The sequence below is a fragment of the Dipteris shenzhenensis genome, chromosome 13, assembly GCF_047967505.1.
Source record: "Dipteris shenzhenensis isolate YYH24624 ecotype China chromosome 13, Dip_SZ_1.0, whole genome shotgun sequence".
Taxonomy (NCBI): Eukaryota; Viridiplantae; Streptophyta; class Polypodiopsida; order Gleicheniales; family Dipteridaceae; genus Dipteris; species Dipteris shenzhenensis.
This window is the reverse complement of record NC_141608.1, coordinates 28,117,208-28,140,292: the sequence shown is the minus strand read 5'-3', so window position 1 is coordinate 28,140,292 and position 23,085 is coordinate 28,117,208. Positions and strand designations below refer to the sequence as shown.

At 46.7% G+C, this 23,085-nt stretch overlaps 1 protein-coding gene across 6 annotated transcripts in view; it reads right to left on the bottom strand.

The window, feature by feature from the left end:
- LOC147895245 (CAP-gly domain linker) overlaps nucleotides 1–23,085 on the bottom strand; it is a 117,614-nt gene that overhangs the window by 54,324 nt on the left and 40,205 nt on the right. For all 6 annotated transcript variants that reach the window (XR_015542024.1, XR_015542023.1, XM_087384091.1 and 3 more), the window contains exon 4: nucleotides 8,856–9,067. Coding sequence is in view for 4 of the 6 variants with exons in the window: in XM_087384091.1 (XP_087240217.1) it covers nucleotides 8,856–9,067 (212 nt within the window). In the remaining 2 variants the exon portion in view is untranslated. The remainder of the gene's footprint in view (nucleotides 1–8,855; nucleotides 9,068–23,085) is intronic.

Below are 23,085 nucleotides of genomic sequence, written 5' to 3'. Positions count from 1 at the left end.
CCTGAACAGAACAGGTATGGACGGGTGACAACCTATAAGGACGTACGGATGCATGCAACCTGTACGGACGTACGGACTGCGGACTTGAACAAAATTGGCTCACAATGACCGTACGGACTGTGTACGGGGCACTGAGAGAAATCTATACGGGGGCCGTACAGATGTATGGACAGAAGGGGGAAGCTGTACGGGGGTCTTGACGAGGCTATTATGTCAGTCTAAATTTTGTCCCAATGGAATGATCAAAGAAAGCTTGCTAAATGGGAGACCCGATCTAGGCAAAGGGCTTTTTTGGATAAAGGTTGCTCTTCCAAGCAATTCTTTAAAAGTTTGCATTACAAAAGACAAGCTGCCAATATTTGTCAGATCCGGATGCCTCATGGTTCTCGGTCCTCACCTCGCTCAGAGCTTGCGGCTTTTTGTGTGCATCACTTTTCATCTCATTTTGGGCATGTGGACATTCTTTCTCCTCAGGTTGTGTCTACCCGCCAACTTCTTTTGTAGCATGTCCATCCCATCCTCTCTGATGCTCAGGCTTTGGAATTGGAAATTCCTTTCACTGAAAGAGAATCGTCAGATGCTGTTAAATCATGTGGCAAAAGGAAATCTCTCGGATGAGATGGTCTCACTGTGGAATTTTTTCTTTCTTTCTAGGATATCCTCAAGGAGACTTTGCTGCAAATGGTTAATTCAGCCTGGGAAAATCAGCAAATGCCTATGTCATGGAAAAAAGGACTTGTCAAGCTCCTTCCAAAAAAGCAGTTATGTGATTTGCTCACTGATAAGAGACCAATAACGCTCATGCCAGTTATTTACAAGATCATAGCCAACATGGTTGTTAATCGTATTAATTAATCCCAAAGGCCTTCTGCCACGTGTCACTGCGCGAGCCAGTGAAACTCCAAGCTCCTTATTTCTCACAAGGTTCCAAGATGCCACAAGAGGGGGTTTGGAGCATAGACAAGGGTCCCAAAGCCCCATATTCCAACAAATAGAACCTCCTAAACACCCAATAAACAGCTCCTCAGAGCGAATTAGAAAAAATCCAAGGTTGAGGCTGAAAGTGCCATCTGAACCCTACTATGGTCTCTAAGAGAAAGGGGAAGCCACTCCATTCCTGAAGGAAAATCTCTCTCCTAGCAAAAGCTTCCTAGGAGGACCTCTGCATGCTCGCCCAAATGGCAATGAGTGTGTGTACTGCACCTGACTAAATACTAGCCAGACTGTGAGAAGGGTGGACCTTAGATCCATCCAAGGCCTCTGTGCATCTAGCTCTCCAAATGAGCCATGCTGAAATACTCACCAATAAATCCCAAGAAGAATCCTTAAAGGTATGCTTGGGCCTGAAGGGGAAAAAGGGAACATTGTCCAGAGAGCAAGAGCCCATGAAGTGTTAACAAATCAAAAGTGCCTAAGAAGAGTCGTGTCTCTCATTAAAGACCTAAGGCCTCGATAGAGAGGGCCAAGCCACTAAGCCCCTAATCATAAAGAAAAGGAAGTGAACAAAGATGCTCAAAATCCTAGCAATCTCCTTCCAGATCATCCTCATGTGTCTACAATCCCATAGCCAATGTTGAATAGACTCCACAGCAAGAACTCATCGAGAACAAGTAGCAGCCCCAAACTTGGACCTCCACAGGTTCATTACAATCTCTTTGTGAATAGAAAGCCAAAAGAAAATAGTGGTTTTTTCTATTCTTGAGGAATTTCTAGAGCCCCCTTTTCTAGAGCCCCCTCCCAAAAACTTTTCATAAATCAACAGAAATTGGAAAACGCTTCCAATGAGGAGATCTCGAGGGCCTCCAATCTCTATCACTAAGCTGAAATCTCTTGGCATTTTGACCATATTACAAAAGAAGAGGAGGCTCTTTTCTCAAGGCCCTGCATCAATCCATTCCCACTCTCTAGGGTGATCGAGCAACAATGGAAGCATGGAGAGTACCAACAACAATGAAGAAAAAGATGTGTTTATTCATGGGAGAGCATCTCTAGATCCACTAATTTCTCCACTGATCTCTCAATCAGGTCCATGAATCTCTCAATCACACCTAATAAAACCTTCTACCACCTAACTTGGTCACACTAGCCACCATGTGGTGACACACAAACTCACACTGATCTTGTACCCCTTGATATGACTCCTTTACATCAATTCGTCCCAACATAGGCCCCCACAAATTGATGACCTCAACCCAACAATGGTGCATGGGAAGCTTCATGGCTTGTTCACACCTAGTAACAACACTCATGACCCCAACCTGTGACTCACTTCGGTTATGGCTCTTGGTTTACAATTGGGAAAATGGACAATGACTATGCATGGGAAATTCCCATAGGTCTCACAAGGCAATAACTTCATATAAGACTAACAATCATTTTAAGGGGTGTTAGGAAATGGAGTCAAGATGAGTCAATTTGGTGTGTTCTAGTGTGAGTTCTAGTCTAGTGTGTCCTATGGATGCCACGTGTCACATTGGGAGTCATCCCATATGCATTGGTGTTCATATGTGTGTGTGTGCTCTATATAAGTGCTGTACTTGTTTAGTGTCAAATCAATCAAGTATCAAGCTACAAGCTCTTTAGTCTACATGTGAGTACTTTCATTTGTTTATTGCTTAGTCATTTCATTTCCATTTCATTATATCTTTCTTTGAGTATCATTATCTCTCTCCCTAGCCTATCCTCTCTCTCTCCTTCTCCACCATGTGCCTTCATGTGGTATCAGAGCCTCCCTTCCTACCTTCCCCTTCTTCTTGCTCTACCTAGAGGATGAGAGAAGCTCGCAAATGGAAGCTACTCTCTCCTCCAAGGTAGAGTTCCCTTTCCCTAGCCTCACCATTGTTTGGATCCGTTTGAGGAGGTGATCACATCAACCATCAGCCCGGAATGCCTCGCCATCAGCTACCCCTTCAGCCCGGACATATGCCTCGCCGCCGTCAACTGCTATTTTAGCTTCCAAACAGGCCGTACAGCCTGCTGTACACAGTCCGTACAGTCAGTACAGACTGTTTCCGTACAGTACGGACTGTTCCAGCCCGTACAATCTACCCGCCAGGCCTCCGTACTGCTCTCGCTTGCTGCGCCGTACCTGCCCATACACCCGCCATTGCTAGTCATTGCCTTCGAGATGCATGCCATTGCTGCTCTTTGTCTCTTCTCCTCCACATGAGCTGAACTATCGTCACTTTTTGCTGCTCCATCTCTCATGATGACGTCTCTATCCTCCACCTCCTTGCTTGTGGAGGCCAACGCTTTCCTACTTGGCAGACAAAGCTGCAGTTGCTTCTCATGAAGGAAGGAATATGGGACGTCTTTGCAATTGATGCCATTCCAACGGATCAACAACAACTGATGCCATTCCAACGGATCAACAACAACTAATGGATCAACAACAACTCAAACTTTGGTAGTAGAATGACAAAGCTATTGCTCTCATTGGGCTATGCATGACCGTCCTTGTCTTCCATGAATCCATGCTCATGTATCCTATGACAAGACCACAAATGAACAACTCCGGTTTTCTTTGTCTTCGAGTAGCCAATTCCCTTGAATACTTAAAACTACCACCCTGTTAGTGAACCCAGTTCAATAGCTATATAAGCAATTAATGAATTTGCTCCTTTGGACTGAATGGACAACTATCTCCTACCTATAATCTATGTTGCCACAAGCAAAGCCTCTTCCATGAACAACTATGAACACCGGGTTCCTGCAATTAGCCGAGCATACACTATGACTTCCAAAACATTACATGGAATTATTCGTAGCCATAGTCTATTTGTTGAAAACCCGCCATCCCATTTTCTCTCCCAGCCAAGTCTCTGAGGCAAGCACTCGACACCCACAAACAAGGCCTCTCTCCTCTCATCCCATATAATTAACGACCAGCTAGCCTATGAGCATGCTACAGGACCTCTAGCTCAGAGTTCAATATCAATGTTACGACCAACTGCCTAGTCGCCTCTCACAACTGCTCCTTCAGCATCCTAGAGCTCACGACCTCCTCCCTAAAGTCACCCCTTCATGTGAAGATACCCAAGAGCTAGCTTCTCTCATCATCACGGAGCACCCATGGTCCTCCAACCACATCCCAAATTCCCGCCTCAAGCAACTGCCACAGCCTCTACTACTGCACACAGTGCATGCTCTCTGTCACCCGAAGTATTATGCCCAAGCCCCCTTAATAGCGACACTTCCCCACAGTAGAGATGCAAAAAATTCCCCAAGCTCTCTACACAAGCATCCGTCGACCACTTCAGTAGGATCTAAGCTCCCGTCCCATCGTCTAAAATCCTCTCGGCCTGCATAGTAGAGACACATTCCCCACAAAATCAAGAAGCTCACGATGCTAAATGCGCATCACCACCCCAGGTCCTCTCTCTAGTCCCTCACAATTGCAGCAGAGCTCACGTACTTTCTCCCAAAGCAACAGTCCACTAGAGAGCAGCACCAGCAAAGGAAAGCCCACGACCAAGACTTGCGACTCCCTACTACGAGCTCTCACAGTCTACTCTCTCTGTCCAAGGATCTCCCCAGCTGCACAATCACAGTCCCCCCCTAAAACCTCCAAAGCTCCCAGCTTCAAAGCATGCCCCTCTCTCTTCCAATAGAATCCGATGTCACCACAGCTTCCATCTCCACGTACCTACCAGCTCACCATCCAAAAGCTCTCTTCCTCATCATGTAGCCAGGTTTGCATAGGCATGTACTTCTTCTATCAGCAATGCCATTCTTGATTAGCCACCTCGTGCTTGCCTTTTTACCACTCTCAAAGTTTTTCCCCAAAACTTAGACCAAGGCTTTTAATGCACCAGACAATAGACTTAGTGCATACAAATGCTTGCCACCAACACGTAGTGCAAAATTGCCCAGACTACCATGTATGATGAGCACAATCCCGACACAGTGAATTTACAAGACACCCATGACAAAAAATGCTCATGCTCTCATGCACATATGGCTCAGGACAACCATAAAAGACGTTTGTCATCCCATACAGACACACAGTCACACACTGGATACCATGCTCTAGAATGTTTGGTGCACCCACACTGCACATCATCATTTCCCACCAACACTCTGCAAAAAAAACCATTCATAACCTCAAGAGTTTTACATTAGTGAGAATCCTTCTGATAGAAGGGTGCTCACAAAGCCCAAAGTCAAGTCAAAACAACTTGACTGTGTGCAAGACTATGTGCCCACCCACCAGCATGCAACAACTGAAAAGATTATTTACAATTTTTGCTCCAAATCTAAGCACAAATATGCAGTAAATTTGAGGCCGATAGTCGCAACATAAATCCGCAGCAAATCGTGTAGCAGCCCCACCAATCAACTCCATGAAAAAAGCTCCAAAGTCGATGTAGATCAACAGCTCATGGAGAGGCAAAAGGGTGAAGTAAGAAGGACTACCTTCCAAGAGGAAAGAGGGAGAGTAGCTCCTCTTTCTAGGCCTCCCTCACCTCAATCCCTTGGAAGATCAAGGAGCAAGAGGGAAAAGACTAGGAGAACACATAAGACTCTACTAGAACTTCTAGTAGAACACACTAAAACACACTCAACTTGACTTCATGTGTTGGAATATGAGGCCAAAGTGAGTCAAAAATGTGTGTTCTAGTGTGAGTTCTAGTCTAGTGTGTCCTATGGATGCCACGTGTCATATTGGGAGTTATCCCATATGCATAGGTGTTCATATGTGTGTATGCGCTCTTATATAAGAGCTATACTTGTCTAGTGTCAAATCAATCAAGTATCAAGCTACAAGCTCTTTGGTTCATTTTTGTTCATTGCTCTAGTCATTTCATTCCCATTTCATTATGTCTCCTTTTAAGTATCACTTTCTCTCTCCCTAGCCTACCCTCTCTCTCCCTCTTTCCACCATGTTCCTTCATGTGGTATCAGAGCCTCCCTTCCTACCTTCCCCTTCTTCTTGCGCTATCTAGAGGATGAGAGAAGCCCGCAAATGGAAGCTCCCCTCTCCTCTAAGGTAGAGCCTCCCTTCCCTTAGCCTCGCCATGGTTCCTCACCATCAAGTACTCCGGTGTCCTAGTGATTGCTCCTGGTCCTTGTTTGTGAGTTCAGCTCACTCCCACATCAGTTCGTGGTTCTCCCTCAGCATTGGCAGACATTCCTCGTCAGTTGGTTGCCAAAAACTTATTTTGGAGCAGTCTAGCGGCTGTTTTTTGACTTTTGAGGTCTGATTTTGATGTTTTTTGACATTTTGGCACTACCCAAGCATAAACGACCCTGTCCCGCACCATTTCAAGAAAAAAAAATTTGATTTTTTGTCCGTACGTTCGTATGCACCTCTGTAGGCGGATGCGCAACAGTGCCAGGAGTCCTTACAACTTGCCAGAAGGCGATGTCGAACAGTTTTAGGCTACTTTTTGGCATTTTTTGCTCAGATTTGGACTCCCGTGACCTTCACCAGTGATTTGACCTTCCCGAGCTTACCCACAAGAAGTCATTTCGACTATACCGAGATGCCAGTCCATTGACTTGAGGCTTCGGACAGCGAGGAATACTCTTTTCACACCTCGTCATCTCCGACATTGCGATATGCGGTGTTTGACTATCCCGAATAGTCAAATATCATTTCTCTGATCTTGGTACACTTCGGTGACTGCTTCGATTGGTCGCCATCTCTGCTACTCATTGCCTCTTCTGCGCATTCGGTGACTCTCCAATCGGCACATTGAGAGTCATGACGTGATCTCCCTTGGTAGCTGCTCCTATGGCCTTCATTGACACATCGTTCGAGGGCATCCTCGCCTGGTTCTTCACCGACATACCTCTTTGCATCAGCATGTGCACACTCTTGCGTGGTAGCTACTTTAGGCTCATGGGTTCTCTGCCCTTGCTATGCATAAAATGAATGAAGTCTTTTATATTTTTTTATATATGTTTGAGTTAAAGATTCTCTGCCTTGAGTAGTTCCTCTAAAAAGAATGTTTGAAGAGTTAATACAGGTCCTCTGCCTTGGATTGTCCTCCTAAATGATGTATTTCTTTTATGGTGTGTGACTCCATGTTTCTAGTTAGTCCCTGGAGTCAAGAGGGGGATGTACTATGGGAGCCATGTATTGGCATTGATAGGGTCTAGTTATCAGGCCTGACATATGAGTTCCAGGATGTTGGTGCAATGGTCTCCTAGACCTCTGAGTTGATCATGCATCCATGCATGATGAGCCTCTGAGCCATGCTAGATGAGCTTTCTATGTTATGCTCACTAGCCTCTGAGCCATGCTCACTTGCCTCTGAGATTGTGTGGGAGCCATGTCTAGTTCTAGACCGGCATGCACAATTTTGATGACTGTCATTGTCATGTTCTGGTCTTGGTTCCATTCCAGCAGTATCTTACCTTGCCTTCATGGGGGGGTGCTGGAATATGAAGCCAAAGTGAGTCAAAAATGCGTGTTCTAGTGTGAAGGCAAGGTGAGAGACTATAGAACATGGATCTACAGGTGTAATTATTGTTGTATGAGGATTCTTGTAAGAGAACATCCTATTCTTTGGGGTTGTAGCTTCTCCCAAAGAGCATAAATAGAATGTGGGGCTTGGGAGCGACTATTCAAAGGCTTTATAGCACAAACTGTACCTATTAGAAGATGTATTGATTCCATATCATTTCATGCCACAAACCTCCTAATATCTATGAAGTAATATATACATCTCTGAATATCTCCAAAGTAATTCAGCGAGATAATGTTACGATTTTTTTTTACCACATCCTGGAAGTAACTTTACTGTGGGCTTTATATTTATTGCAAAGATTTTGTATGGTGAAAACCTCATTTCTTCAAAGGGCACCTAGGGTTAACCAGGACCTAGTAATACTCTGATGTCTGCACTATTAGGCACTGGTATGCAGTCGATGAGGGTCCATATCAAAGAGACTGCTACTCGTATATAGCTGGCCACAGCTATATGACACCAAGCCACCCTTTACAACAAAATCAGAAGGGAATTGAAGAATATGAACAGCCTTGATGATCATGTTCATATAGAGGGCACTACAGCATAGTATCAACTCAATTTCAAAGAGACTTGCTTTGAAGAGGGTGCTTCAGCATAGTATCAACTTAATTATAAAGATATTCATATGGGCTAGCATGCAGGGCCCTTCACGAGCAGCCTCTTCTAGGAGGACTGTATTTCTTCGAGTTTGGAGGGGTTCTCCCTTTTCCTCAGAGGTTTCCACCGGACTGAGATGGCACTATCAGCCCCAATCCTTTCTTTTTGGCTCTTGAGCTTTTCATGCATTGCATGGTGTAGCCCGTATGGAGCTTGCTCTAACGGTTTTCTTTAATACTTAATATAAGTCTCTTTTTGAAAAAAAAAAGAGGGCCCTTTAGCATAAAATCAACTCAATTATGGACGGATCAATCATTCATGTGGGTATCTAAGTTGGAGATGCCAAAGCTGGTATATGAATAGAATTGGCATCTGAAATTTCCACCTCCTTTCAAAACTGCAAGCGTATCATTGAAACCCTTTCAACGCCAACAATTGTAAAGAATAGACTAGAGTCAAGTTATCCAGGAATTGGCATTTCAAAGTAAAATGCATGCCTCAGTTGATGGTGTACACGCATATTTTTGTATTTGGTAGGATTAGTTAGGGAAGGTAAGACAATTAGCTGAGAATGAGAATCCTCATTTTCATACAGAATATCATTGTGAAATAAAAATCCTTCTAGAAGAAATTTGTTCTCAGAAAAAGATTAAAACTTGTTTGCCAGAAAGCTGTATTTCATAATGTTTAGCATAAAATCTTTCCAATAGAATTTGCATAACTAATTGTTTGAAATAGAACATAAAATCTTTCCATATAGAAATTGCAAAACAAAACTACCTTTATTTTCGCATATCAATTTTTGAAGATGTTCTGTCCTCTCCTGGGAGAAGGACCTTCTTGATGCTTCTGTAACTTCTATAGTATGATTCAGAAAAGTAACGTGGCCTTGAAGTTCCTCCTTTTCAAACAGTAAATTTTTGGTTTCTAGAGAAACTTTAGAATTTTCAAACTCATTTTGAAACACACTGCAATATGATATAAATTCTTTCCTGCACAGGCATAATATTAAACAAATTAACTAAAAGTCTATAGACCACAGCCTTTTATCTCCTAGGATTCATATTGCATTGATAATTAGAATAGGCATACATATATTGTTGAAATAGTGAGGTGAGAATTGCCAGGTTCGGATGGACTTACCCCTTCCTTTTTTATTACTTTTTGGGAGCAGATTGGTGATCACATTACATCAGCCCTGCAGGGCGTGTGGGACTCTGGTGAGATGCCTAATTCACTTACAGATCTCGCTTTGGTTTTTCAGATGCATGGATTAGAGGAGTATCCTCTCTCTACATCAGCCCATAGCCAGGTGCTCATTGGGGGGGGGGAAGAGGGGACAGATTTCCAGATCGGTCCACCAGAGATGTCCTCTTGCCCCTTTTCTTATTCTGTTTGTGGCGGAGGCTATGAGTATCTACCTTAGGTCTCAAGCTGATATTTATGGGCTGAGGCTTCCTATCTGCCGGGAAGAAGAGCTCCTGGATAGTGAGTTGGCAAATGACACGGCTGTTTTTTTGGATGCCTCCCCCAGGACATTCACTTCCTTCCAAACAGCCTTGGATTTATTTTGCACGGTTGCAGGTGCACATGTTAATTGGCATAAATCCAATGGTTTTTGGATTTGCGATGATGACACCCCGGATTGGGGTAATGATATTGGCTTCACTTGGGTACAGAGAGGTGTCTCCGTCAGATGTTTGGCCTGCCAGGTTGGGGTGGGCATCTCTCCTTCACAACAGTTTGCTCTGCTGTTGGAGAGTATCAGAAGAAAGCTCCTTTTCTGGAGCTCAACCAAACTTGACTTGGCTTCGAGGGTGGTGGTTGTTAACCAGGTTCTTCTAGCCACAGCATGGTTTGTATGCTCTTGTTGGTGCCACTCTTGCATCAATCAGCTTAAGAGGCCCGTACGAAACTTTTTATGGAGTGGTCTAGATGGCACAACTGATGTTACAGCCAGGGTGGCTTGGGAGACCTTGATTCTTCCTACAAGAGAAGGGGGTTTGAATATCATCGACCCGGATCTACAGTGCAGAGCCCTACTCTGCAAGGTCGTTGTGAGAGGACTTATGCCAGGGCAAGAGCCTTGGAAGGATTTCTTTATCAGATGCATATAGTCTAGCACGCCCACCTCTGGAGAGGATTGGGGACACAGTACCAGATGGGTTTTTACCACAACCCACCTTAGATCTCCCTCTTCCCCTCTTATGGTTGCTATCCTGAAAGCATGGGCCAGCTTCAAGAGTACTCTTCACAGGATTCCCCCTTCCACCCGTGAAGAGATTGAAAGGCAGCCTATCATGTGGAACGACAGTATTTTGGATGAGCATGGCAGACCACTTGGAGCTTCTCCTTACATGCAGTGGCCAAGATGGGAGAGGGGCCCTGCATCTACTGTGGGAGCATGGAAAGCCTTCAGGAAGCTTCCTGCAGATCGACACGCCCAGTTGGTTCTTAATCTCAAAGGGAGTGCAAGGAGAGTCCAACAGATTGATGCAGCCTTGCCCTTGGATTGGGTGGGCACAGATGATATGCCTATTACTTGCTCCACCTGGATGGGGGCTTTATCTAGATTGGGAGTTCCTTTACAGGTGATTGCTTTTCGTGACACTCATGAGGATGCCTTAGTCTTTGATGTTTCTTTGGGGGGCAGGCTGTCAAAATCCACCGATGATATCTTGTTGGAGGTACCGTTTCAGCCAGTCAGGATAGTGGGCTTCATGGAGCATGGCTCTCTCTCACAGTGGTACTTGGATCCTAACCCGCTTCTCATCGCCCTGGGCTCATGGAGGCTGTGGCTCTATGGAGGTGTCCCAATTAAGTTTTTGCTATGGGACCTGGGGAATGGGAATGGATAGATGAAGGGCACATAGAGAAGGGCATCTCCTTCTTTCGTTACACGGTCAGTAATGCCAGGAAATTCCAGCTCAGCTATAGGGGTTGGAGGCCTACTAGAGCTCATCATTGGGAGAACTTTCAGATTTCTGCTGACTTGCAGAAAATTTTTTGGCAAAGGCTCTAGAAATCCAACCAGAATAGAAAAATCACTCTCTTCTTTTGGCTTTCTATTCATGGTGGGATAGCAGTGAACCAATGGAGATCTAGGTTCGGAGCTGACCCTTCTTGCCCTCGTTGCCTTTCTGCTTTGGAGACAATACAACACTGCCTTTGGGATTGCAGACAGGCGAGAATCGTATGGAAGGGTATTGCAAGACTTTTCAGCACTTTTGTTCGCCTACCCTTCTTCATGACCTGGGGATCAGTGGCTTGGCTCAGGTCTTCTTTGAGAGACTTGACCCTCTTGGGCTCTTCACATCCGACATCTTGTGGAGTCGTGCTCTCTAGAGGATGTTCCGGCCACTCTCTTTAGAGCTGCTCATTCCTCGGTTGACTCTCCATGAGAGATCTTAGCTAGCACTGCAGCATGGCACATTTGGAGAGCCAGATGCATTGAGGCTCTGGAGGGTTCTCAGGTTCACCCTTCTCAGAATCTTGGCCAGTACTTGGACAGATACGGTACACACTCCGATGGCCATTTGGGTGACCATGCAAGGATCATCTCAAGCAGCCTCCTCCAGGAGAGTTACTTTTCTCAGAGATTGGAGAGACTCTCCCTTCTTTGCTGAGACTTCTATAGGGTTGACTCGGCATTTTCAGCCTCAGCCTTGGTTTCTTTCTACCTCATTCCTCTGAGGTGTTTCCATTACATGCTCAGCATGTTGTATTTCCACACAGAGCTTGCTCTGGCGACTTTCTTTCTTACTTAATAGAAGTCTCCTTTTTCCCCAAAAAAAAAAAAAAAAAGAATTGCAAAGTTTCATTCCCTTTCGATATCAAAACAAGAACTTCAGCTAAACCTCAGTATAATTATACCTCTTTATGGTTGGCAAGATAACAATAACACACCATCCATGTAAATTTTTTCTGATTTTTGAAGTATATAGAGTGATTGAGGTTAGGGAATGAAATGTTGTCTCATTTTCTTACCGAGGAGCCTCCTTTATTTTAAAAGTACATGGCTATATGGGGTACATTTTCAGCATTGCAGAGTGCTCTGCACAGAGAAGTACATCTATTTTTTGTGAGATGTAGGCATGTAGTTGAGTTTCCCTGTTAATTTTGATGACCATGGCATGAAAATATTTCAAACAACAATTGAGAGACCGGGTGCAGCCTGCTGCCTATCGTGATCTCCCCCTCTCCTTGCTCCCCTAGCTCTCTCCCCTCAGCTCTTCCCCAGCCCTTCAGCATCTCAACCTCCCTCTCTCCTTCACTCATGGCATTTTCAGGCCTTGCTTCTTTGTTTCGAGCAGCCCCCTTCCGCTTCAGCTACCCAATCTCCCCCTATTGATCAAGGGAAGGGTGTAGCTACTGTCCCTTCTTCTTCTGTGCAAACAGGGATTTTAGGCACTCCGGTGCCGTTCTTAGCTTCAAGGAACTCTTTCTGTTCCCTGGCTGATCTTGGAACAATGACGTTTGTATCATCTGCCTTTGGCAATGCAGTACTTGGAATTCCTATTGATAGGGTGTTCTCTTCCATAGGTGTGGGGAATTCTTTCCCCTATGGATTTCCTCCTCACCAATAGATCCTCTACTCAAGAGAGAGTTGTTTCCGCCACTAGGTCAGGTAAGGTATTCCACCCTACTTCCTTCCGCCGATGAGGATTGTTAGTTGGAATATACAAGGCCTTGGTCGTGTGTCTCATCATCGCCATCTTGTAGGCCACTACTTTGTAATCAGCTTCATTCAGGTGTTGCTGGGAGATCCATTGACATTCTCTTTATTCACGAACACAAAAAATAAGGTATGCCGGCTTAGAAAAGCCCTTTATGGTTTGAAGCAGGCACCCAGGGTATGGTATGCCAAAATTCATGCACACTTACTATCCCCTGGTTTTCAAAATAGTCCCACAGAACCCACTCTTTATGTCCATGGGAGTGGATCTGATTTTTTAGTGCTGATTTTGTATGTGGATGATATGCTCATCACGGGCACAGATACTCAGCAAATTGCAGCTTTCAAGGCTGATTTGCAGCAGATTTTTGACATGTCAGACATGGGACGGCTCCATCATTATTTGGGCATATAGTTTGCTCATGTTGAGGGGGGTATCATGATGTCTCAGTCCAAGTATATTGGACAGCTCCTTGATCGTTTTCAGTTTGAGGATTGCAAGCCAATCTCTACTCCAGTGGACCCTGGCTTCAAATTCTCAGCTCATGATGGGAGCCCACCATGTGATATCACTCTTTATCACCAGGCTGTTGGATGCCTTATTTATTTATGTCACACCAGACCTGTTGGCAGGCAGTGAAGAGAGTCTTCAGATATCTCAGAGGCACTCAAGATTTAGCCCTCTTCTATGGTGATCAGGGTTCACTTACCATGCATGCTTACACGGATAGTGACTGGGCAGGATGTTCCGACACAAGAGTGTCACATACTGGCAATTGTTTTTCGCTTGACAATTCATGTATCTCTTGGCTCAGCAAGAAGCAACCAACAGTTGCCATGTCTAGCTGTGAGGCTGAGTACAAGGCAGCTTTCACCGCTACAGTAGAGTGTGTTTGGCTTTGACAGTTACGTGCCTTTTAGGGCATATAGGACACTTAGTCCTATGTGGACACTTAGTCCTAGGTCTAGGTACAAGTACCTTGTATCTTTTCATCATCTAAGATTTGACGGCAGACTCTATCGACTCTTTGCTACCTGCACTCTCTCTCTCTTTCATTCGATCCTACATTTAACATGGTGGAGTTGCCGCTAGAAAAAAGAGAGGAAGAGAAGGTGGCATTCATTCTTTGGAGAGAGCAGCTAGAATGTCTCCTTTTTCTAGTTTTGTGGGACATATGCTTGGACAGATGATGCCCTTCAAACTCTACCTGATTCACTCTTGCTCTTGTGGTCAAACAAGAGGCTGCATATGCACATCTATGAACGAATTGATAGATTTATGTTGATGATTGAGCATTAGATAGAGGTTCGATATGCATTGTGCCAAGGGTTTCTAGCTCAGACTACTTTCCAGTGGTTCTTTTGATTGTTGAGCCTCAGGCGAGGTGCCGCCCTGCCAATTAGGATTCTAGATGCCTTGTATGTGAAGTATGTAAAGGTCAGACTATTTCAGCTTATATTGCAAAGATTACTGACATTCGGGATGAGCTCGCAGCTATTGATGAGAATATAGAAGACAAGAAATTAGTCTCTATAACCCTCATATGATACATTTGTTACTTCCTTGACTTTATGCTCAGGGCTGCTCCACTCGGTTTTGAGGAGTTAGTTGGCTTGCCCTTACAGGAAGAAACGTGGACTTCCAATTCAGCCCGTTCCTTTGGTTAGAGTGAGCAAGCGTTTGCCACTCATGGAAAGGGTAAATTTCAGGAAAAGACCAGCCATGCTTATCAGCCCAGGAAGGAGGGAAATGCAAGCACAAATGCAGGGAATGCAGATAAAGGTGCAATTATTGCAAGAAGCCTGGTCATTACATTGCAGAGTGCCAGAAAAGAATTGCCAATGAGAAAAAGAGGCAAGGCACAAGTAGTAATTATGTGGCACCAGCTGAAAATGCCAATGCTTCACCATCTCATGCAAACTTTGCACAAGAGGGAAATGATTATGTGTTTACTGCATTTTAGGGCAGCTTTGGCGCCAAGGGGGATTTAGTTGCACATGATGCTTCTCTTGTTTCATCTGGTGATTCTTCATTTTCTGCCATAGAGACCTGGTATCTAGATAGTGGTACATTGAAGCACATGACTCACAGGAAAGAGTGGTTTGAAGAAATCAAACTTATTCATGACATATAGGTTACTTGTGATTCAAGAAAGAAAAAGTATATCCCTGATGTCCGGTATGTTCCTAACTCAAGGAAAAATCTGGTTTCCGTTCCATCCATGGCTCATGATCAGTACATGCTTGTGGAATTCCAAGATAATCAATGCAAGATCAAGGATCCAAAGAAAGGGTATGAGAGTGTGGCTACAAGTTCTATGAGGCCAGCACGGCTCTTTACAAGCTTGATGCTCAGCCCTGTAATCAGCATGCTATGGCTGTCTCTTCTTCCACTCCAGGTGATTTATGGCATGCCAAGTTTGGTCATGCACATCACAGAGCTTTGGTATAGTTGCATAATCATAATATGGTTAAAGGATGACAAAATTATAGCAACCCACTCAAGAGGTGTGTGAAGCTTGTGCTCTTGGAAAGTAGGCGAGGAGTTTCAAAACACATTTCGGGGTTTCGAAAACATTTCGAGGCAAACCCAAAACGTTTCGTGCATAAAAGGGTATTTAAATATATGTTTTTTTTTTAATTTAAACATTATAGATTATTACCACCAGAAGTCCCATACTTTAAAAAGACTCATGAAACATAGTGCACAGACATTTGATATGTCAATTTGAACTTGAAATTGGATGCTTAAAACATATTACTAAATACAAAATCAGAAAATTAACAACACATCATTATAGATTTTTATTTTTATTTTTTTCAAAGAAAGGAACCTTCTATTAATGCTTGAAAGATTTCATACAAGACAACAGCCCCGAAGGTGCTCACTATGAAAAAACAAGAAAAGGCTGAAAGAAAAACCGGCCTGTTCCAAAGAAGCCCAGCTCACTGCCTAGGGGATCTTTGGAACTGGGGCTAACAACCAAGTGGGGGGCCTATACAGCCAGCGAATCCCTCGTGGAGTGAAGATGTAGAAAACACCTGCAAGACAAGCCTTGCAAAAACGAGTGTTGGAATATGAAGCCAAAGTGAGTCAAAAATGTGTGTTTTAGGTGGCCTAGGTGGTGTTTTATAGTCTAGTGACTCCTAGATGTGCCACGTGTCATATTGGGAGATATCCCATAGACATTGTGACTTTCTAGAGTCTAGTGTCACACTATATAGTGTTGTACTTGTCTATTGTCTAAATAATCAATCAACATCAAGCTATCTACATGTGAGTATGTTGGTTATCATTGCCTAGCACTTGTTCTTTCATTTTCTTTTCATTTTCCCTTTCCATTATGCTTTCCATATTTCCATTTCGTTCCTAGTTAGCTTGGCATTCTCCTACCGCCATGTCTCTTCATATGGTATCAGAGCCATATTCCTAGCCCTGCTCTCTCTTTCCCTTTCCCTTCCAAGAGGTTGAGGTGAGGGAGGCAAATGAAGCTACTCTACCTCCTCCTCCTTGGAAGGCTGCCCTCTTCTCTCCTTCCTTGAGCTCTAATCTCCCACCTCTCTTCTCCTTTCTTCAGCTACATCTTTCTGTGACCTGCGGACGATGTTCTACTTCTATCTGGAGCTACAAGCAGAATCACGGCTTTGTGTCTTCAGCAAAGTTACAGCCCTTGCAACAAGTGACGAAATTTGTTTTTGCGCGCGAACTTTGTTTTGGAGCTCAATGATTTGACAGCCCAAGCATGATGCAGCCAGCTCAACGTGGAGCTGTCCATCCTCTTCATTGTTGACCTCTGATCCAGCCCACCATTTACTCCTTCTGCCCGACATTCTATTGGAGCTGCTCCGAGCTTGATGTGAGCTCCAAACACTTCCCGACTTCTCTAATTACTACCCGATTGTCCTTGGTGCCCGAGCTCCACTTTTGACCGACTCTCCAAGTGCTCGTGACACCTCCGGCCTCTACTTCGACAACGGTGACTCTCCCTTAGCCATTTTGAGAGTCACTATGTGAGTGCTTCATCTAGCTACCCCAAGGACTTCACCGACACATCTTTTGGGGCATTCTTGCCTAGTGCTTCTTTGACTTCGTCATTGTCTCAAAGGGATGTGCACACATGTGCAGTGGCTACTTGGAGGACATCTCTTACTCCTAAGAGATCTATTTTTATTATTCCTATAGCTTGATGTATTTTGGGGTCCTCTGGCCTGGGTAGTCCCCCTAAAATTATATGTAACTGAGTGTTTGGTTGTCATTGAGTCTAAAGGTCCTTTGCCTTGGATAGTCCTCTAACAAGATGTATTGGTTTTCCTATTTTGGTGTGTGGCTTCCTAACATGTCCTATTATGAAGCCAAGGGGGAATGTACTGTGGGAGCCATGTATTGGCATTGATAGGTCGATTTGTTTATCAGGCTTGGCTTGAGAGTTCTAGGATGTTGGTGCATTGGTCTCCTAGACCTCTGAGTTGATCATGCATCCATGCATCAAGAGCCTCTAAACCATGCTAGATGAGCTTTCTATATTATGCTCACTAGCCTCTGAGCCATGCTCGCTTGCCTCTGAGATTGTGTGGGAGCCATGTCTAGTTCTAGATCGGCATGCACAAGTTTAATGACCGTCATTGTCATGTTCTATTATTGGTTCCATTCCAGTAGCCTCTCACCTTGCCTTCATGGGGGGGTGTTGGGATATGAAGGCAAAGTGAGTCAAAAATGTGTGTTCTAGGTGGTCTAGGTGGTGTTTTATAGTCTAGTGAGTCCTAGACGTGCCACGTGTCATATTGGGAGACGACCCATAGACATTGTGACTTTCTAGAGTCTAGTGTCACACTATATAGTGTTGTACTTGTCTATTGTCTAAAATATCAATCAACATCAAGCTATCTAAGTGTGAGTATGTTGGTTATCATTGCCTAGCACTTGTTCTTTCATTTTCTTTTCATTTTGCCTTTCCATTATGCTTTCCATATTTCCATTCCGTTCCTAGTTAGCTTGGCATTCTCCTACCGCCATGTCTCTTCAACGAGCACACCTCTCAATAGTCGTCCTGGAGCTTGGAGTCCCACGCTCCCAGGTGGACTGTAGAGTATAACTGATATCCTGCCAGATGGCAACCAAGGTAGACGAGGGTGGAGCCGGGTACTCTCCCATCACAAGACTGTAGCGAGCCACCCAAATGTTCCAAGTCGTGATGCTGGCTACCACCTCCCAAACACTGTCTTCCCTAGGAGAAGGAGGAGCTAGGGCGTCAAGGGGGGCTGCCTCGTGAAGTGCAATCCTCTTATTGCTCTGACCCTATATCCGGTAGGCTGGGGAGATCTCATCAATCTGAAACGCGTGTCCTCCCTCTGTCGACCAAGCCACCATCCCCCAGATGTACTCTCTGTGAAGACTCTGCATACGTGTCATGAACTTGAGGGTTCTCATCCAGATCCTCGCTATGCTACGACAGCTCCATGGACAGTGTGGAATAGTCTCCAAGACATAATCTGAGCAGTAATGGCAATTCCCCTCCACTCGCATTTGCTCCAACCATAGGCCGATGGGCAAGCCTCCGTGGGCTGCCAGCCAGAAGAAGTATGAAATCTTCCTCAGCCGCAAGCTAGACCACAACCGCGTCCAAAACCTGAAGCGAACATCTCGAGGCACTCTCTGGGTAACCCAATGTCTCTCCCTCGAGGGAGTCCATCTCGACGAGTCCATGTTAAGTCTCCTACCAATCCGTGTGGTGTAGGAAAAGAAAGGCACCTCATCTATCGTCTCAACTAGGCCGCCCCTGGAGGGCCAGAACCACTCCCCCTGGTCCCATTAGACCTCCCTCAGGGGTCGACCCTCCCATAGCCAGAGGCGCCATCTAGAGGAGTCCTGCTCTAAGATACTGGGAGGATCAATGTGCCACTCCTTCCCCAAGCGTCGTACTCTGATCATCTGCTAGTGTATCCCATCAAGACTCCCATCCATCTCAAGGTCACTCCTAGTGAGGGGCTGAAGTAGGCCTCCAGGTCTTACACAAAAGAAGTCGGGGTGCATGCTACCACGCTGCATCAAAATCCTCAAGGGAACACCAGTACCGGAAAACTGCCCCAACCATCTATTGTCTCTCCAAATGTGAAGTCCTTCCCACCTGGACTCAGGAATGGCTAAGTCGATCTCGCCCATCCACTGCCCTGCCCCTCTCAGATGCGCTAGGGCATCAAGCCTTGCCTCTGCCTCCATAGGTAGTCTGCTCTAGTGACCAAAAGACCCTCCTGGACCACTGTCCCATTGTGCCCAACCAATGTGAGTCCGCTGCCCAAGCATACGTCCCTCCTGATCTTTGACCTCTGGGTGCCACATAAGGGGCTAACGCTCAAACTCCTCTATGCATCTGGGCGGAGCGCGGATGAGACCCCCTACGAGTCTCTGCCAAACCCTGTGAAGACTCCTCATCAGGGGGGAGCCCTTCCCCATAAGGGGGGTCTCTGAGAAGATCCATCTATGTGAAGGCTGCCACTATCCCCCAATGCATGGGGTGTTCCTCAAAAGCCCTCTCTGTAAGAGGAGCTTCCAAGGCTCAGCACTTGGGGTGAGGCCACGAACCACCAACTTGCCCAGAAGGGCCCTACTCTGCATCTCCAAATCAATGATACCCAAGCAACCCAGTACCTGTGGCATGATCACCGTCTGCCAAGCTACTTGGGCCATCTGAACCTACCCAAAGGAAGTTCCGTACCAGCCATCGGAGCTACCCAATGCATCCTCTGTGAAAGCACCAACAGGAGGCAATATACCAGGCAGTGGCAAGAAGGACCTGGTTTGCCACTAAGGTGCGACCTGCGAGTGAGAGTTTGGCCGAGCTCCAATAGAGAAGTTTGCGCCAAACACTCTCAAGGACCGGGGCAATCTGCTGCTAATGGTAGAGGGTATGAGTTCGAGATCTCCAAATAGTTCCACGGTCCTAACCTCCAGAAGTCCCACCATAAGGGACGCCGGGTATGAGTCCGGGATCTCCAAATAGTTCCACGGTCCTAACCTCGAGAAGTCCCACCATAAGGGACGCCCAGGCTGGAAGTTGGGAGCTACTGGCCCGGAAGAGGAGCCTCGTCCCTCAAGATTCTCTCTGAGCGGACCTGCTGCTGCGATGAGGAAGTAGAAGGGGGCGTCGTCGTTCCCTTGCCTGATGGTAGGGGTGTCGAAGCGGAAGAAGCTGCCACTGAAGTGGAGAGGACGGCGGCGAGAGAGTGAGAGATAGGGATGCGAGGGACAGAGGGCGGGGGGCGGGTGGTGAGAGTGACCATAGAAGGGGGGACTGAGGGGGGGGAGGGGGCGGGGGGAACCCTGGAGGGGGAGGGGGGGGGAGTGAAAAGGAGGGGGAGGGGGGGGGGGAGTGAAGAGGAGGGGGGAGGGGGGGGGGGGGGGGGGGGGAGAGGAGGAGGGAAAAGAGCGACCACAGGTTCCCCTGCCGATCAGGCTCGTTGGGGCTCTAGATCAGCTCCTCCACCGCCCTCGTCGGGCTAGCGTCTGCGGCTCCTCCACGGCCCTCGTCGGGTTAGTGTCTGCGGCTTCCGCCATCGCCGCATTTGGAGCTCCTGGGGCTCTTGTGGGTGTGGAGGCTGAACTTCCAAAGCTGGAGGATCGGCTGGATGGACAGTGGCCTCTGCTGCTGGGGGAGGTGGCTCCTTCTGCTCCTCTTTCGAGGCCTCTCAGTCAACCCTGTCCCTCTCCCGACGGTTGGCCCTCTGTCTGCGGTATTTGCAGGCCTGCTTGCTTGATTTCTTTTTATTTTTAACCTGTGTCCAGTTCCCTTCCGAGGGGTTAACCCATGGGGTCTAAGACTCTTGTTGCTCCTACCTGAGAGGGCGTTGAACTCGGGCCTGCTGACTCTACCTACTCTGTGGAGGAGGGGGAGGGAGGCGCACGAGGAAGGCCACGGGGGCAATCTCTGGCAAGGTGACCCATTTGTCTGCATCAAAGACACTGGCTTGGTAACCCGGAGATCTCCACCCTCTGGCGAAGTGTGCCCCCTTTCAGGGTCTCGAGAAGGATCAGCTCTGGGAGGGACTCCGAGCTCTCCACCACCAGTTTGATCCTGGGGACTCCATCATCTGCTAGAACGGAGTGGCCGTCTCTGGCAGGGACTCAAGCACTGTGCCAAATGCCCGACCAATGGAAGGGAGGATGGCTTGATACTCCTTAGGGAGCCCTGGGAAGTGGAGTGTAACCGGAAACTGTGGAACATGGTGTGTCTCCATTGTGAACCCATGATACCAAGGAAAGAGGTAGACAAGGTGCAGGCCAAGGAGTATGGGGCTCTACTCCACAAGTGTTGAGGCGGTGTCAGGGGAGCTCAGCTGGATGAGAAAAATGCCTCGTCCATAGATGGTGACCTCTTGGATGTGGTTGCCCTCTAATGTCAAGCTTACCTGGATCCACTCTCGCACTTGTCTCCGTGTAGGTGTGAGGCCCACAATTTTGTCCACAAGCGCCTTGTCCTTGAGCGATTGAACTGCCTGCTGTACCTGTTGATTGCCAGCTGGGGAAAGAAGAACCTTAACGACTGTGGGAGTCGAGGGTGTTGCCATAGAGCCCCTCCTTCCAGACCAAAGGTCACCACCAAGATTTTCTTTCACAGTAACAAACATGAATGCTCCTGTTGCAGGGAGGCAAATGAAAAAGGACAAAGCGGAGAGGCGGAGGAGAGAGAAGGAGAGGGCAGGGGGGAAAGGAGGGAGCAAGGGGAGGAGGAGGAGGAGGAGGAAGGAATGAAAAAATGGAAGGAGGCGGGAGAGGCGGGAAAAGAGGAGAAGAAGACGGTGGGGAGACGCGGAATGGCGGGAGGGGCGCGCTGGCGGGAGGACAGAAGGACAGGAGTAGATGCGAGGCGGCAAGGAGGGGAGGCAAGGAGGCAAAAGTGGGGGGGGGCAGCAAGGGGAGGCAGAGCGGGGAAGGCAGCGGGCAGGGGGCGCAGGTAAAATAGGTCTTCCTTTGCAGTGCGCACTCCAAAATGCAAACTTCTTGCGACAAAAATGCTTGGAGAGGCCACAGATGCTCACGGGTGAGTAGAAAACCAGCAAACCAGCAAGAAACAGGCTGCCAAACAGCTCCCAATGGCTCCAGAAGGGCTCCAGGTGACTGGAAATGGCTAGAGGGTGGATCTTGACCTGCTCTGATACCACTGTTGGGTATTGGAAGCAATGGAAGCAAGAAGGAGAAAAACGAGATGCTGTAATAGATTGCTGCAAAACTACATCATTATAGATTCAAGCATCAATGGTCATATCTCAAAATCGAAAAAGATACATGGAATCATGAATCATGATTTATGACCGTGTTGCACATGGACGGGCTAAAGGAAAATGTACAGGCTCAAGGTCTCGATTTCAGTATACAAGCATCAAAAAAAAATTTCCTTTCAAGAAAATTACTTCATTAAGTATGAATGAAAACCGCAAGAGCAAGCTCAAATGCGGGAGTACATCATGCAATGCATGAGGGAAAAAACAGATCAAAAGGAGCTAATAAGAAACCAAGGTGGAGGCTGAAAATGCCACCTCTACCCTAAGGGAGACTCAGAGAAGAAAGGAGATCCTCTCCAAACTCTGAAAAAAGTAACTCTCCTGGCAGTGGCTGCTCTGGATGATCTCTGCATGCTCGCACATATGGCCATCAGAGTGTGTACTGTGTAGGGGTGTGTGTGTGTGTGTGTGTGTGTGCACAGAGAGGTGTGTGGAGAGAGAGGGAGAAGATCGTTGTTCCAAGCGGTGAGAGCTCGTTGCATCACGTGTGTGTGTGAGAGAGAGGGAGAAGATCGTCGTTCCAAGCGGTGAGAGCTCGTTGCCCGTCAGCGTCCGGTGCCCTCCAGCCATCGTACGGCAGTTTCCGTACAGATCTTAGCGCCGTTTCAGCTGCTCCGTACAGGCGTGCTTCTGCTGCTGCTCTTCCGTAACCTTTCGTACAGCCCCTTGGAGTGTGTGTATAGTCCACGGTATTTCAGCCAGGTGTTTGGTATTTCGTCCTTGCCAAGTACCCTTCGTAGTTTCGTCCGTACGTTGTACGATCGCCGTACGGCGTCAGTACGACCGTACGATTACGTACCTGCACTGTATTTCCGTACAGTTAGCCTCCCCCCGTGCAGCCTGTGCATATTTCAATACAGCTCGTCGTAGTTCGTACAGCCCAACACCTCTTGTCGTATAAGCCTTCGGGGTTTCTTTGCTTCGTTGCCTTCCCGAACAGCCCTGTTTTTTTCACCAAAATCTTACCTTTCCCTCTACTTTTCCCCTCACTAGCTATACTCTCCTCCCCCTCCCTTGTGGGCTTCCTGTAGATACTCCTGTGGTTTTCTCTACCCCTTT